Source organism: Crocodylus porosus, unplaced genomic scaffold, assembly GCF_001723895.1.
Source record: "Crocodylus porosus isolate Cpor-Errol unplaced genomic scaffold, CroPor_comp1, whole genome shotgun sequence".
Lineage (NCBI taxonomy): Eukaryota > Metazoa > Chordata > Crocodylia > Crocodylidae > Crocodylus > Crocodylus porosus.
Window position 1 is genome coordinate 11,283,123 of NW_017728927.1, and position 15,453 is coordinate 11,298,575.

The 15,453-nt window shown below is 49.8% G+C and overlaps 1 protein-coding gene across 1 annotated transcript in view; it reads left to right on the plus strand.

Moving 5' to 3' along the window:
* Nucleotides 1-97: 97 nt before the first annotated feature.
* RADIL (Rap associating with DIL domain) overlaps nt 98-15,453 on the plus strand; it is a 56,361-nt gene continuing 41,005 nt past the window's right edge. Inside the window, exons 1-2 of the mRNA XM_019542013.1 lie at nt 98-648; nt 10,220-10,778. Of these exons, the coding sequence (XP_019397558.1) occupies nt 10,229-10,778 (550 nt within the window). The 5' untranslated portion in view covers nt 98-648; nt 10,220-10,228. The remainder of the gene's footprint in view (nt 649-10,219; nt 10,779-15,453) is intronic.

Below are 15,453 nucleotides of genomic sequence, written 5' to 3' on the forward strand. Positions count from 1 at the left end.
CCGGGCGCTCCCTCGTCTGCCGGCCGGGCTGGGGTGTCCCGCTGCCCCAGTGCTCCTGGCCGGGTGCCTGCCACCCGCCAGCCCCGTCTCACGCCACACAGGCAGCTCCGGGGACCAGCGCAGCGCCGGGAGTCCGCAAGCGGGGACCGCGGCACCCCGGGGTGCCCGCAGAGGCGTCTGCGGGAGGCCACAAGAGTGGCAAACCCAGAGGCGTCGGGGTCAGCCTCTTCTCCTCGGCGCCGAGTCCTTTGCGGCGGAAGACTTGCTCTGTTATTTTCCTGTAGGTGAGGGAAGAGCGAAAACCAGGCGCCGGCGTTTCCCGGGGGGCGAGCAGTCGGAGCAGCGCCTCCGTCCAGGGGGACATGGCTGGGAGCCCCTGGCTCAGGTGCGGCCTCTTTCCGGACCTGTGCAGGACGCCTTGAATCAAGACGATGCTGGCGAATGCCGAATTAGCCGGCCCGCCGCGGTGCTGGTGCCAAGAGCCAACCAAAAAGCATCCTTGCTCGTTCCAGGGTCTGTCCCGTGCGCTTTTGAATACAGCCGCATGAGAAACAGGCAGCTCCAGGGAACGTCGGCGGTGCCCGGGCATTAACACGTCACCGGGATGGCAGCGGGCGCGGGGGAAAAACCTCCTTTCTAAAGACCGAGGTAAGGCTCTTTATTGATGTCAGCAGAGCATGCTGAATTTGGGACTGGGCCTGAAACGGGTGCCTCTGTGGGTAACCCCAAAGCCGTGCCAGGTCCCGATGCAGCCCCCGGAGCTCTTGCGGGGACACGGGGCGGCCGCGCAACTGCTGCTGCTCGCTGTGCGGGAAGGGATGGACGGGCTGAGAGCTCAGCCCGCGTCTGGGTAAAGACTGGCATTGACTTGTTCGGGAGTTGGGTCGGGACTTCGATTAGCCAGATGCAACGTAAGTGCCAAAAGCTGCCAATCTCGAAATGAAAGATGATGCGAACACCACAGGTAGGACTGGAGGGGCATTTCCGGAGGTGTCTGGGCAGTGGACGTGCAGCCTTCCCGGCAGGAGCGGGGAGCCTCTTTGTTGTCCCTGTTGCTGTGTAAATGTTCCTACACTGCGTGTTTTCTACCGAAGATCCCATGGCAGAAACGGTTGATTAGTCCAGCCCTCCTCTGACTCCAGCTTTCCGTGTGCAGCATAGGATCCAAACTCGTTGCCCAGCGGGGGGCTAATCAGAGTCGATTTGCAGCAGTGATTTTTATTGCCTCTCTATTGTCGCTCCCATCTCCAGCTTGCAGGGTGAAGGTAGGGCCCTGGGGCCACCTTGCCGAAATTCAGGGTCTGGGGGAGCTTGCCTTGCTTTTGAAAGCGGGACTCAGAGGAGGAGGAGTTTTAATCCGGGGGCAAAGCTTCTGGGCCCACAGTTTTCTCATTTCCTTTGCTGTTTGATTTTTAATTTGTTCCACATTGTAGCGCTCCAAGAGCCTCTCCCTCTGCTCTCAGCATCTGGGCTGTTCTTGTTTCCATCATTCTGAAGCTGCAAGTTTGACTGGTTTCCATTAAAAAAAAACAACAAAGAGAAGGGTGGGGAAGTCTTCAAATAGGAACCTGAGTGAAGTGGCCCAATTGTATTTCTTGGACAGCTACATTGGAAATTACTAACATGCACGCATGTGTGTGCACCCAGCCTCCTCCGACACGTGTAACGTCTCTACACTCGGATAAGCAGTGGGGAACGTCCAGCAGATTTAGAGAGAGCTGATATTCAAAAAGGGAAACCAGAATGACGGGAGTAACTATAGGTTGGGTAGACTAGCATTGGTCCCAGGCAACGTAATGGAAAATTTGGGATTTAATTGATACAGAATTGAAAGACAGGAATATAATTAATAGTACAGTAGTCAGCATGGTTTAATGGGAGATCTTGTCAAACATTTCATTTTCTGAGATTACAGATCTGGCTGATAAAAGTGACTAGTTAGACAGAATAGACTTTTGTAGTGTGTTTCACTTAGGATTGCTTTTATTTTAAAAAAAAAATGGCATGGTGCAATATCGAGACAGCACAAGATAAATGGATACATCCCTGGCCAACTGACACCTGAAAAAGTAGTTGTCAGAGGGGCATCCTCAACTGGGAGAGTTTCTATGTGAGTCCCAAAGCTTGGTACTAGGCCTCGTGCAATTCAGTAATCTGGAAAGAGACATCAAATTATTGTGAGTGAAATTTGGGGATGATGTGCAGATTAGCTCGTGGGGAATAATGGCCTGTTTTTAAAAAGATGTTGCAAAATTGCAGGATGGAGCTCCATAAAAGATCCAGTTACTGGAGAAAATGCCTTGCAGTGATAGACTCAAAGAATTTGCTATCTCTAACTTGAAGGGAAAAGGTGATTTGATTAGAGCATGTAAGTACATTCATGGGGAAAAAGACTGGGTACTAAAGAGCTCTTCAGTTTAGTGGAGAGAAGCATAATGAGACTAAATGCCTGGGAGCTCAAGCCAGGCAAATCCAAATGGGAAATAAGACGCACATGTTAATGGGAAGGGTGATTGACCATCAAAGCAAACCACTGAGAGAAGCGGGGCATTTTCCATCTCGTTTAGTCTTTGCATCAAGGCTGGCTGGATGCCTTTCCGGAGGAGCTGATGCTTTAGCCATGCCCACGGTAGCGGGCGAGAGTAACTGGGTGATAATGCAGACCCTGTTCTGACACTCTCTTCTGACCTTCAACTCTATGAATGTCTGAAAAAGATTATTTCTTGCCCCTGGTTACTGCTCTCCAAGAAACCCCAACCCAGTCACTACCTGCTACTTCAGCAGGTATCTCTAGCCTTCTCCCTTATTGACTGCAGTTGTAGGCCATACATGGGGTGGTAGAAGATGGGGATCCTTGCTGGGGCTGTTTTGCTTTATAGAGAAAGAGCCAACAAAATGTAGCATGCTGAGGTTAAAAAATCCCCGAGCAGATCCAAAATAGGTCACGATCTCAAGGAGAGTCAGTTCTTCCAGGGACCGTCTGCCTTTCTAGGGGCAGGATATCTACTTTTAATGGCCTGCTGGGTGATCTGATAGGCAAACCCTCTGGGTTGATTCATTTGGTTCCTGGCATGGGGTTTTTGAGGGGCTTAGAAAAGGAAAATGCAGCTGCAGGAAATGTGTTCCCCCCCGACTCCTTCCCTTCTCCCTCGGGCAGTCTGAATGTCATCTAGGTACATATATCTCGTTTCCTAGGGTGCCTCCACCCCAGCTCGTCACCCTTTTGATCTTGGAGCAGGGCTCTTCTGTTGAGCCGTTTGCTCGAGTCACACTTGCCTGTCTTGTAATGATCTGGGAATGTGTCCGTGGGTCTGTTTGTCTCAGGTATTGCTAAGGCACCTATCATCAGAGTATCCAAGCAACAGTCGCCTTCTGAAGAGAGCACTGAGCATGCCCAAAAAGGTCTGTGTGTCCTCAATTCCTGATTTTCCTCCTACCTTCCCCTCCTCCTTCCATTCATGCAGTGCTGCTTGCTTTCCTTCCCTTGCTTTTCTCTGCCCTGCTCTAGCCCCTTTGCAAATTGGGTGGGGGAAAGGCACAGTTAACCGGACAAGACTTTGTCCAAGAGGTCGGATTTAGGTTTAGGCTTAAACTTGCAGGCTCTTTCTCAGTCTCATCGCCCCGGCTCTGGTGTTCTCTCTGCTGAGAAGAGCCTGCCAGTGGTGCCACGGCAGTCTGCAGTTGCCTTGGCTAGTCATGGTTGGACAAGCACAGGTCAGTCCCCAGCTTGTGGTGTGCCCATCATCTGTGCCACCTTTGTCTGAAGGTTGAGCTCAGGATGGCTGCAAGTCTCTGCATGTTTGGGTCGATGTACCTACCAGGGCATCTAAGGAGAGTATTGTAGAAGTCGGTGGCTTGGGAGCCCTGCTCTGTTGCCTTCTAAGATGAACAAACTTCTCTGCTGTTACACACGCAACCGCCTCTTCGTGATTTCACTAGGGTGCTGTCATCCTGTCACTCCCACGCTCACACAAGCCTGTCCGGAGAACTACCAGATATCACTGAATTACAGATCCGTGCAACTCAAAGCAGAAATAACGCTCTCTGTTTTCATGCCCCATGTTTCAGACGTGGGAGGGAGTACATTTCTGTGAAAGTGAATAACGCTGGGGAAGATGCGGGGGGGGGGGGGGTTAGGAGGAAGAGACTCAAGGATTGAAGGAAAGAGACGTGAAAAAATGGCAAGGTAAGCAGAGGTCGTTAAATAGGCATCAAGTCACGTTAAAGATAGGCTGCTAATGTTTGAAGTTGCTCCGTCTCTGCTGATACAGTGGGGAAGTATGGACTCCACCTAACCATAAGCAACGATCCACGGGAGTCCACTTGGGCTTAGTAGGATGCCATAGCGTACTGGAATTAGACCCATCTGAGTGTAAAAGACTTGGACTTGGGGGGGATTTTATTTACAATGCTATTGAACTGCCAGTGCCAACTGCAGATGCTATTGAACTGCCAACGAGAAGCTGCAGCGCAGAGTCCAGATGGAAAGACATATGTTGACCACATGGACGTCACACTTATTTGCTATGAGTATTGTCAGAACAGTGCAGAATAAATAGAGATGTAACGGCAGACAAAGCCGATAGCCTTTGGGGTGGCCTGTCAAGGGGTCGGGACATGCAAGGAGAGGCTGAGCTCCTTGATACGGATTCACCAGAGAGGGGAAAACAAACTTCGGGCTGGTCCCTTTATAGTTTTCAGCGGATGCCAGAGAAAAGTTTGATTTTGACTGTTGCGTATGGCAAATCTTTGGAATGTGTAGAGCCGCCTCCCTCAGCTGCAAGTGTTTTGTCCTCTAACAGTGCACGTTTTACAAGAGCACAATAGGGAAATTGTATTGTAAGCACCAAGTGGAGCGCTGTGTCCAGGTTTAGGTCCCCCACTAACGAAAGGATGTAGACAGATTGGAAAAAGTTCAGTGGAGGGCAATGGAAATGTTCAGGGGGCTTCTGAGGAGAGGCTGAAGGAACTGGGCTTATTTAGTCTACAGAAGAAAAGACGGAGGAGGGATTTAATAGCAGCCTTCAAGTACCCGAAGTGGGTTTCCAGAAGAAGCTGGTGCTGGACTGTTCTCAGTGGTGGGAGATAACAGAACAAGGAGTGATGCAACAAGGCTCAAGTTGCAGCAAGGGAAGTTTAGGTGAGATCTTAGGAAAAAGTTTCTCATGCGGAGGATAGTAAAGCACTGGAACAGCCTACCCAGAGAGGTTATGAAATCTCCATCCTTGGAGGTTTTTAAGACCTGGCTAGACAAAGCCTTGGTTGGATTAATATAGTTGGGGACAGTCTTGCTTTGAGCAGGGGGTTGGACTAGATGTGACCTCCTCCGGTCCCTGCCATCCCTCATTTTCTGTGATTCTATGAAGCTTCAGAAGCATAGAAGGGATTTAGGAACACAAGTTCTCTTTCCTTTCAATAGGACTTGCATGCCCAGGTTGCTTTCTGTGTTTGAAAATCTCCCCTGGAATAACTAGAAAGAGCTGGAATTACTTGGTTGCAAGTGATAGGAGCTTTGCAGATCTTAGCCGGACACCAGCTATTGTGCAGGGAACTAGTATGTCCCAACCTCATAGAGCTGGAGTGAGAATAATTCCATTCCTGGCAGCGAGATGCTTGGGTACTCTGATGATAAGCCCAGTAGAAAATCTAATAGAAACAATAGGATGCAGCAGACAGAGCCGTGGAGTTATCTTTCAGGTCAAGTGCTGCATTCCTATTAAGTCACTGAAGCTGTGGATCTGGCACTTTGTAGGCTCAGGCAAGTCACTTAGGACACTTTTAGATGTTCTCTGGGGTAGTGGGGATGGCACTTTAATTAGAGTGGGTCTGAGAGCCTCGTCTGTACTGTCAGGGACTGAGCCTGGTCTACCCGCCCAAGTGCGTGGGTGCTCTCCAGAGCTGGAGCTCCTTCACAGTGCTGCTTCAGACTTGTGCCCAGGTGCTGGGGACAAGGCTGGAGCAGTTTTCAGGGTGAACTTCTGGCTCTGGAGCATGTTGGCAGGCTCAGGCCCAGCCTCCCCAAGACCAAGACCAAGACCCACTGCTGATCTAGTTTAGATCTGCCCCGACTGACTCAAAGCCTTGCTTCTCTGTCTAACAAGGGGCTGGTAATACCTCCTTTCCCCTTTGTGTCTTACGTCGTTAGCTTTGGACAGAGACCATCTCTCAGCAGGGCTGCCGCAGTCGGGGTTCATGACTGCAGCTCTGGCAGTCTAGCCAGCTTGGGTATTGGGAGAGGTCGAACCACAGCAGCCTCTGCAAGGCCACTTGGGACCCTGAGCACTGAGGCCCCAGGTCAGGCCAGGCTTCTGGGATTTCACTGCAGCCCCCCCATCAGATTGCAGTGCAGATGCCTTGGGGCATCTGCATCTTGAATTTGGCTGGGGTCTCTAGGGCTGCCAGGGGGGCAGGTAACACACTGCTTACAAAAGGAAACTTTCTCGATTTCTTTTGTCCTCCCTCCCTGCGGCAAGCAGATCCTATGGTCCTGGGCTGGGACTGGTGGTCTGTTTTGATTGCCCGTCTGTTTTTTTTTTCATCAGATGTCTCTTGCCCAAGGGAGAGGCTTGTCAGTGCTCCCATCCTTTCTGGCTGCTGCTTCGTTGGAAAGGTCACCTCCCTGCCTTGGAGCAGAAGACAGAAGGGAAAGTTTTTCCTTTTTGTGCTGCTTTCTGAGCCAAGGGTTGTGAACAGCTGTAGACATTAACATGGGAAAATGTTAGAGATTCCTGGGAGATGGGCTAACCAGGGGGTTGGAGATAAGATATGACCAGGGAAGCAGAAGCATGGTCTAGGGGTTGCAGCAGCAAAGTCCCAAGTTCAAGTTTGAGTCATCTGATTGTGGCTTAGCTCCTTCATTGGTTACAGCCAAGACAGTGATGAAGGGTCAGAGCTTGCTTGTGATTTAAGGGGTAAAGAGATCTGACTCCTCTTTTATGTCCAGGTCTCTAGTGGCTCAGGGAAGGGACAGACTGGTGGTGTGAGGAGTATGTGGAAAGAGAATGAGAAGGAGAACAAGGGGCAGTGGTCAGATCATGGAGCAGGGAAAGGAGGTCCCCGCTGGATGAGAGTTCAGGAGGATCTGAGTGCGTATGGGCTGAACAGGAGGAATCGGAGCAGTGAGGCCTTGGAGATGTTCCCACGTCTAGTGAAAAGTTTTATGGCTGTTCCCAGGTGGAAAGCAGCCCTTTCCATTAGCACCAGATGTGTGTTCCCTTCCTGGTCTGAGTGACAGCTTGGGGCCCTTCTAGTGTCAATGAAGGCTCTTGCTTTTATTGAGAGAAAGACCTGACAGTGTGAGTGGTGTCTCATGGGAGGTGGTGGGGCCCGTGTGTTGGGCCTTCTCTCTCAGCTGCTGCTTTCCTGTGTGAAATTTGGGAAGTCCCTTGTCTTTGCCCTGCCTCAGTGGCTTGATCAGTAAAGGAGGGGCGTGATGGTGGTTGGGCATGTTTGCAATGCACTTTGCAATCCATTTGGGGCCCATGGGCCCCTCCTCTGAACCCAAGTACGAAGCATTACAAATGATGCTGGTATTTTCCTGGGGTGGGATGTTAGGTGGTTTCCATGCTTCTCGGATGGAAAATGTCACAGAAATGCAAAATATTACATTACAAATGAATGTAATTACTAGGTGCTGGATGGACAAGTAGCACATCTGCCTCTTAGCTGCTGTCTCGGGTCCAGCCCAGGATGTTAGTAACAGCCATGTGTGTACAGGTAAAGTTACGTTGCACTTAGACCATACTAAAGGCCCTTAGAACATGAGCATCCATGTTTTGGAGCTTGTTCACTCTTGCTAAGTGCCCCTCGAAGCCTCAAAGTTAGGGTTGACCCTGGCTTGTGCCACCTTCCGTTAGGGTAACTTCAGTCTGCTCCATGGTGACCAAATGCACAATTTGCAGTCATAAAATCACAGAATCATAGAAAAATAGGGTTGGAAGGGACCTCAGGAGGTCACATCTAGTCCAATCCCCTGCTCAAAGTGGGACCACCCCCAACTACATTATCCTACCCAAGGCTTTGTCTACCCGGGTCTTAAAAACCTCCAAGGATGGAGATTCAAGCACCTCTCTAGGTAGCCTGTTCCAGTGTTTTACTACCCTCCTCATGAGAGAGTTTTTCCTAATATCTGACCTTAACCTTCCTTGCTGCATCCCAGTCCTCCAGCATCCCAGGATGCACTGCTGCCAGCTTCCCCTTAAGTCTCCCAGAGCAGGGATGGAGCCCAGGTGTCCTGCCTCCAAGCCACCCCGCTGCTCACCAGCCCTCTCTTGGCAGGTCAGAGCTGTGCAGACAAAAAATGATATTAACTCGTAACACATGACTGCTCATGTCATGCTTAAACCGTAACGCTGCTTAACACTCCCCAGATGTAGTATGTATGGTCTGAGCGTAACATGAAATTTTACCCGTAGTGGCTCCCTGAAGACCTTTCTAAGGCAAAATGAGCTACATGTTCTCAGCCGGCTTCCGATATGTGCGTGCATGAAACGCACGTACATGCACGCACATGCAAGTGCCACCATCACGGCCAGACCTGCTTGGCATTATTGCAGCGGCCAGGGGACCGAGTGAGGCAGGAGGCATCCTTTCCAGGTAGGCTGGATGCACAGTGGTTGGTTGGGTTACGCTTCCCCTGAGAGTGGCTGTGCTGTGCTGGTTCTGGGGTAGTCAGCTGCCTTCCAGGCTGTCAGCCCAGCCCCTTTCACCAGCACTCATTTCACATGCCATTACCTTGTGCGTCAGGCAGAAAGGGAATTGGGATGAATAAAATTCCTGGTCTTGTTCCGAGCCCTGTGGAACATGTATTCCTGCCATGCTCAGCCTTGATTCGGTTGCTCAAGGCATCGTGTAGCTACAAGGGGCGGCTGGGACCTGTTACGGGAATTTCAAATGCTGGGGAAGCCTATGTCCCACAGTAACGTTCATGCCAATGGTAGCAATTGTGTATCTACTTGCAGTGCATTCACATAATGAATTAGTCATTGTTTTAAAGGGGATAATATGTATAACAATATGTTTCTGTGTTTTTTGAACAATATTCTCTGAGAAGGAGTAAGAAACTTTTAGAGGGAGAAATTCATCTTGCATGCAGGCCTCCTTGGGACTCATCCTGGTTTATCCACAGGCTGCAGGATGACTCATGAAGTTAGGATCGGCTCCTTTGCATGATTTCAGTCTGTGCTTCACCTAATATAGATGTGTAAGATGCTTGGGTGTTGTCAGATTTCTCTTGCACTCTAGTCCCTTTTGAGGGATTGAGTTAAAACATGCTTTTGTTTAAAAAGTGCAAGGGTGATACTCCCCCCGCCCTTCCCCGAAACAGATGAGTGCAGGAAGCCTGTGCCCAGTCCTCTGATGAACATGCCGCAGTATGTTTTCCCACTAAGACATTTTTTGCTGGATAGCAGCCTGGTAGCCACACCATGCCCTGGCTGGCAATGCCAAGAGCTCTTCTTAGAGGAGTCCTGATGAATAGCTGATACAACAAGGATCCCATTCATCAAGAGGCGCTGCCATTGCTGTCATAGAACAATGTGTTTTTAATGTCCTTGATGGACGAGGAAGTGCCAAAATAGATGATAGAGTGGAGGGGGAAAGACATTTTTAGAAAGGCTAATTAAAATCTGCCTGCCCCTGGTGGCCTTGCTTCTCAGCTAGTGGGGGCAAGCCAGAGGGATCTCCAAACTTCATTTAATTTTCATTTGAGCTTTGCCTTTCACCTTTGAAAAATGGAATTGCTCCACAAGCTTGTTAGCAAACACGACTCATAACGCCTTGGCTACCAACCAAGAGGGTTGCCTCTCAAATTCTTTGTGTAACAAAACTGCTGGCCTCTGCTTTTCTCTCCCTGCAAGAACATCTGCAGAGGAGCCTGCTCTTGGTTAGCCAGCAGAGACATCCAGCGAGGAGGCTTGGTACAGCTCCAGATTAAATTCCTGTGGACACATTCATCTCTGGGGCGATGCCATTGATTTCAGGGACGCTGGATGTATTGAGCTTCTGTCGCTGTGTGTCACCCACACAAACACGCACCGTCCTTCCCGTGCTCTGTGTCATCACAAAGAGGATAGCCAGCCTCCTCCGGCCACGGGCCACGGCTCTCGGAGACAACCTTGTGCTAGTTTCCTTGCAGGTTGCTGCTTGTGGGGTTTCCGTGTTGCTTCCCTGCAGAAGGGTGAAATGCTGATTTGTCTTGTTGTTCCCTTTTGCCCTCCAGCTGTGTCTGATGACGACCTCCTGCACTATGTTTTATGGGTCGTCTCCCACCATGGCCCCCCCTTCCAGAAGCAAGCTGAAGCGGCAGAGCCGGATATTTTCCCAGGTTTTGTACCGCACGCTGAGCTACAAGGACCGCAGTTCGGTGTCCGCTTTCCCTGGTGCCAGCAGTGACGACCCGGCTGAGCTTTCTACCCAGCTCTCTGCTCCCGGGGTCCTCAAGATTTTTGGAGGCAACATCTGTGCAGGCACCAACTACAAGAGCGTTCTGGCAACAGGCAGCTCGAGTGCACGGGAGCTTGCCAAGGAAGCGCTGGAGCGCTACGGCCTGAGCAAGGTGAATGCTGGCCAGTATGTGCTGTGCGATGTCATCGGGCGGTTCGAGGGCTGTATCAAGCAGTGGCAGACAGAAGGCTTGAGGGTCCTTGGGGATAACGAGAAGCCCCTTCTGATCCAGGACCTGTGGAAGCCCAGGGAAGGCTATGCCCGGCGCTTTGAGCTGCGGAAGAGGTCGGAGGTGGAGGAGCTGGCTGCCCAGGAAGTAGACACCCTGACAGCAGGTAAGAAGCTCCCAGAGACCGAGACACAAATGCATCCCTGACGTGAGCTCGTGGTATCTTCACTGTGGGGAATTCTCTCTGTCTGGTACCAGGGTAGCAATGAGGGTGTATTCTGGAGGGGGAATTGAATATACCCCCTTTAATGCCTTAATGTCTTTTAGCAGAGCGAGGTTAGCCTTACTAGTCTGAAGGGACAGTTGAGATGCACCTCACAGACTAACTGAATCAGAGATGCATATGCTTTTGTGAACCTGCTCTCATTTCAAAGCAGATCCTTGCATGGCACCAAAGGGTGCGTCTCTCTCATCCCCAGGTAACGTACATGGATGCAGGTCCAGTGGTGCCGTGTGTGACCTGCAGGAACTGAATCTAACCCTCAGATCCAGTGGGAAGACTTTAGACCAGGCTGGTCTCCCAGTCACAGTTAGATTGCATCCCAGTGCCATCCTGGGGCTGAAGACTGTTTCACTCTGCTCCCTCCCCACACACTGTGCCTCCCAGACATTGGTGCTCTTGACTGGGGTTAGACATCTGCCTGAAACGTTGGCATGGAGTTGTTCTCATTTCTGTTACGGCAGGACTTCCCCAACAGTGGGAGCCCCTGAGCAAAGCGCTGTGAGCAATCAAGTGAGGTAAAAAGATTAGGAGAGGAGCAATACAGGCCAAAACACACCCACCTTATTCCAGAGGCCCTGAGGGCCAGCAGAGATGTGTGTGTCATTATGAATCAGTGGGTTGGTAGGTGACCTAAGCATCAGGTCAGCAGACTCCTTTCCCTCCCAAAATAAAACTCCCACTGGGTGGGTCAAGTTGAGCTCATGACAACAGGCACTTTTTGATCATGGTGGCATCTGAGTGCCTCCCCCTGTATCACTGCAAACTGCTTTGATATGGGGACACTAGATGGTTCGCAAGGCCTGTCTGGTGCATTCCCCCCCTGCCAGTTCCACAGTTGCTTCTGCAGCGGAGTGGTGCCAGTATTTTCTGTTATTAGCTTCCATATTCTAACAGGAGGTTATGCTTTTGGGACAGGAGCCGGGGGGAGATTTCAGAATTAGCTCGCTCGCTGCCCTACTAACCTGAGCTGAATGCAGTGCCCGTTTACCTGTTTATAACATAACTGATGGGACTGTAGCGAGAGAATTGGAGGCAAGCATTGGCTCGGTGTGTGGTGGTAGTTCCCTGGGCACGTACAAGAATGCATGTGTGCACCAGGAGAGCCTGGGCATACAGCAAGCCTAGCAGGTAGAATGGGGCATTGTTTGAAACCAAATATAAGCCAGGTAACCAAACCCTTTTTCTTTATGCGGCCTGAGGGAGGTAAAAGCAGCAGCAAGCCTGGCTGGTCAGGGCTTAGGGCCAGAGATCTGGAAGGTATTTTTTTTCCATTGCTGTATCCAGTCTCCTGTGAGCACAGGTATCTGGGCCAGAGAAATCCATGAGAAGGTCCATGCAGGCCCCATTCAGAGGGTGACTGATAACATGCAAAACCTACCCTGTGCCACGGGGACAGGGCTGGACACAGGCATGGGTGAACCAAGTGGTTGGACAGAAAGGGGGTTGGAAAATGGTATTTCTTTTCCTTTTGTCCAATTATTATTATCATTATCTCTGGCGAAGGGGGGCCTGATACTAAAAGTTCACCCAGGGCTGCCAGGAGTCTAGGTATGGCACAGCACAGGGGAGACCAGGGCACTGCCCATGCCCTGCACTTGTCAGGGCACTTCCTAAGTGAAATGCACTTTCCTGACTCCAGGCAAGGACTAAACGGTCTAAATACCTGGATGTATTTCCATCCCTGCACTATAGCACATGCATGCACAAACTCTCTACCAGTTAGTGGCTTGATACACTCCGCTGAAGGCAACAGTTCTTTTGCCCTTGATTTTAAGAAGAATTGAATAGAGCCTGAGCAGATAAAGAGTATCCAGAAGGAGGCAGGTGAGAATAGGCTACCAGATACAATGCAAGTCTTTCAGGATGGATTATTTGGCTTCCAAGCCATCCCAGAAAGATTCCTCTGTGTCCTGTATCCCTCAGTGTGGCCCAATGCACTGAACTCAGCTCTTTCTTAAGTAGCTGTACGCACAGGGCTGGGATCTATCCTTTCAGTGTAAGTGGAGGCCAGTTTTTGCAGAGCCTCAGGATACTGTTTATTTGGCAGTTGTTAAGCAAATCCTAATCCATTTTGAATGTAAACAGCATAAGTGAGCTGTGAAGTCCAGTGCATGCAGGAGAGGAGGCAGAGCTGATTGTAGTTTTGGCCTGCAGCTCGTTTGCCCACGGTTTTTTCTCAGGAGCCCTGGCCCTCATCAGGAGCTGGGAACATGTGGAAGGGAGCTGCAGGGTGACTTGTCTGGCAGCTATGTAAGGTCCAGGTCTTGCTGCTGGGGTTGCATGGGCAGACTCCTGCCCTGCCTTGGAGCCCTGTGAAAGTCAGGTGGACTCCACCATGGATGTAAGCATCCAATCCAGCTGCAAGCATGGGACTCAGACCAAGTTTCTCTGGTGCTCGGGGAAGCCAGCTCCTAGCTTGGAAGCAGCTTAACAATCATCCAGTGCAGAGCTTTGTTCTGTTCAGATGTTGGCTTCGTCCACCTTACTTTTCAGAGTAGACCATTGTCTGTCAAAGTGGTATCTCCATCTTCCCATTTGGGTGGTGTCTCCTGAGATCAATACTGCTTATGCTCCTGGTTCAGTCTCCCATCACTTGCTTGATGTTAGTGGGCAAAAGTGAGCCCGATGAGTCACTGGATAGAAGGGAATTGCTCAGGCTCCCCACTCAATATACATCTCAGTATTAGAAAGAGAGGGGTTGAAGGAGGACTGCACAATTGTAGGCACTTGCCTGCAGCTCTTGCTTTGAGGCTGGAGATTAGAAGGTGGTTTCTAGTACCTGGAACAGCCTTCCTCTAGGAGAAGACACCCCAGTGGAGCTCGCTAAATTCCTGAACATGGTAGGTTGTGTGCCATGGTTGCCTGTAATAGTAGGGGATGCCTCTCAGTGACCCAGGAGCGCACTGCCAGCCTTATGTTCCCAAATCCCTTATTCAGCTCTTGTCAGGATGTGACTTTCACAGCCTACGACTGGCCTCTTATTGAAGGCAGGTTGTTTTTTCAGGTCAGTATTATCACTCTCACTGGATCCTGTGTAGGCTGCTGGGGCTCAGAGTGAAACTTCTGGTCTTTTGAGGTCAGATCTCCAGAAGAACTTAGGTGAATCATAGGTCCCCTGGAAACTCAGCAGGCTTTGTGCTCCCGAGTCATTTAGATGCTTGTATAACACCCCCTCTCCCTTTCTTGGCTCTCATTTATTCATTCCTTGATCCAGGGATTGCTCCCTCACATCTGAGCACTCTACTCCCTCTTTCAGCTCCTGATTTCCTCCCTGATGTTTTATTCTCAGCCCAGCCAAAATAGCTTCAGCCAGTGGAGCTGGCTACCAAGCTTCCCTGTTGTTCTGGGTTGTATTTCTAAACAGCTCGTGTCAAGTTTCTGTACCTGGACGGGAGACCTCACCTCATTGGTGACATGGAGTCATATTCCTGAAATAATAAAACGCTATATACAGGATGCCTCTCTTGAATTTACTGAATAGTGGAAATGTTAGAGGTGAAGATGACTCAGTATGGCCAAACTCACCCCTGTCTCACTCTTTCCTGTAACATGTGTCCACTGCAAGCAATGTCTAGTCTAGTCTTCAGGATCTCCAAGTGGTTGGACGCCCTAGTAGAAATGTTCATATAGGGAGCACTAATCATGTGAAAGATGTATTGCTGATACACTGGAGACAAGTTCCCGAAAGAGAATTAGACAAGCCTCCTTTGGAACATGATTATAAGATTTCAGCAGCATGAGTATTTAGTATTTTAGAGTAACAGTTCATTTATTTTGAATTGGGTATCACTGGATGGGAAATATGGCACCTATGGGGAAAAAAAGGGCACGTGGTCATTTAATTAAAACCTGTGTGATAACACACGTGCGTAATTAAGATTGCATGCACAGCCGCTGACGTTTCCAAACTTGTTTGTGCTTGACTTGGGTTTTTCGCACATACACACAAGTCAAACCATGAGAAACTGCATTATATTGAGACCCTCCTTTATCTTCACTCAGTTTAGACCCTTGAAGCATTTGAGCTAATGAAGTAACTCATAGCTGCTGCAAGTTTCTTCTTCTATCTGTCCCACAAAAAATCACCATAAAGCTAAAATCACCCTAGCCTAAAGCATGCATGGCTTTATATATTTATGCTGCCTTTCCCAACACAGGCTCAGGGTGGCTTACATACAGCGAGGAAAAACAGCAACAACTTACTGTTTAATCTGAACAGTTAGAGTTTGGTAAAGTTAGAAATTCCTGAAAGCTGAGCTTGGTAATGATAATGGATGAGAAGCACTGGCTGATCTTAACTCTAGGCAGGATTTCCACCTCCACTTCTAATCATAAGTAGTCATTTATGGAAGGCACCACGGGTCTTGCAAAGCAGCGCTCAGCTAGAACTTATTCTCTGGCAGTCGAGTTGCATGGAAGTAACAGGCCTATCCCCTGGGCAATGTGGTGATGATTGGTGGTTATGGCACACCATAAGAAACAAAGATGTCATAAGAATCCCAACATTTGCAAGACAAATGGAGCCAGCGATTCCATTTCTACCACACTGAAGCCGGCT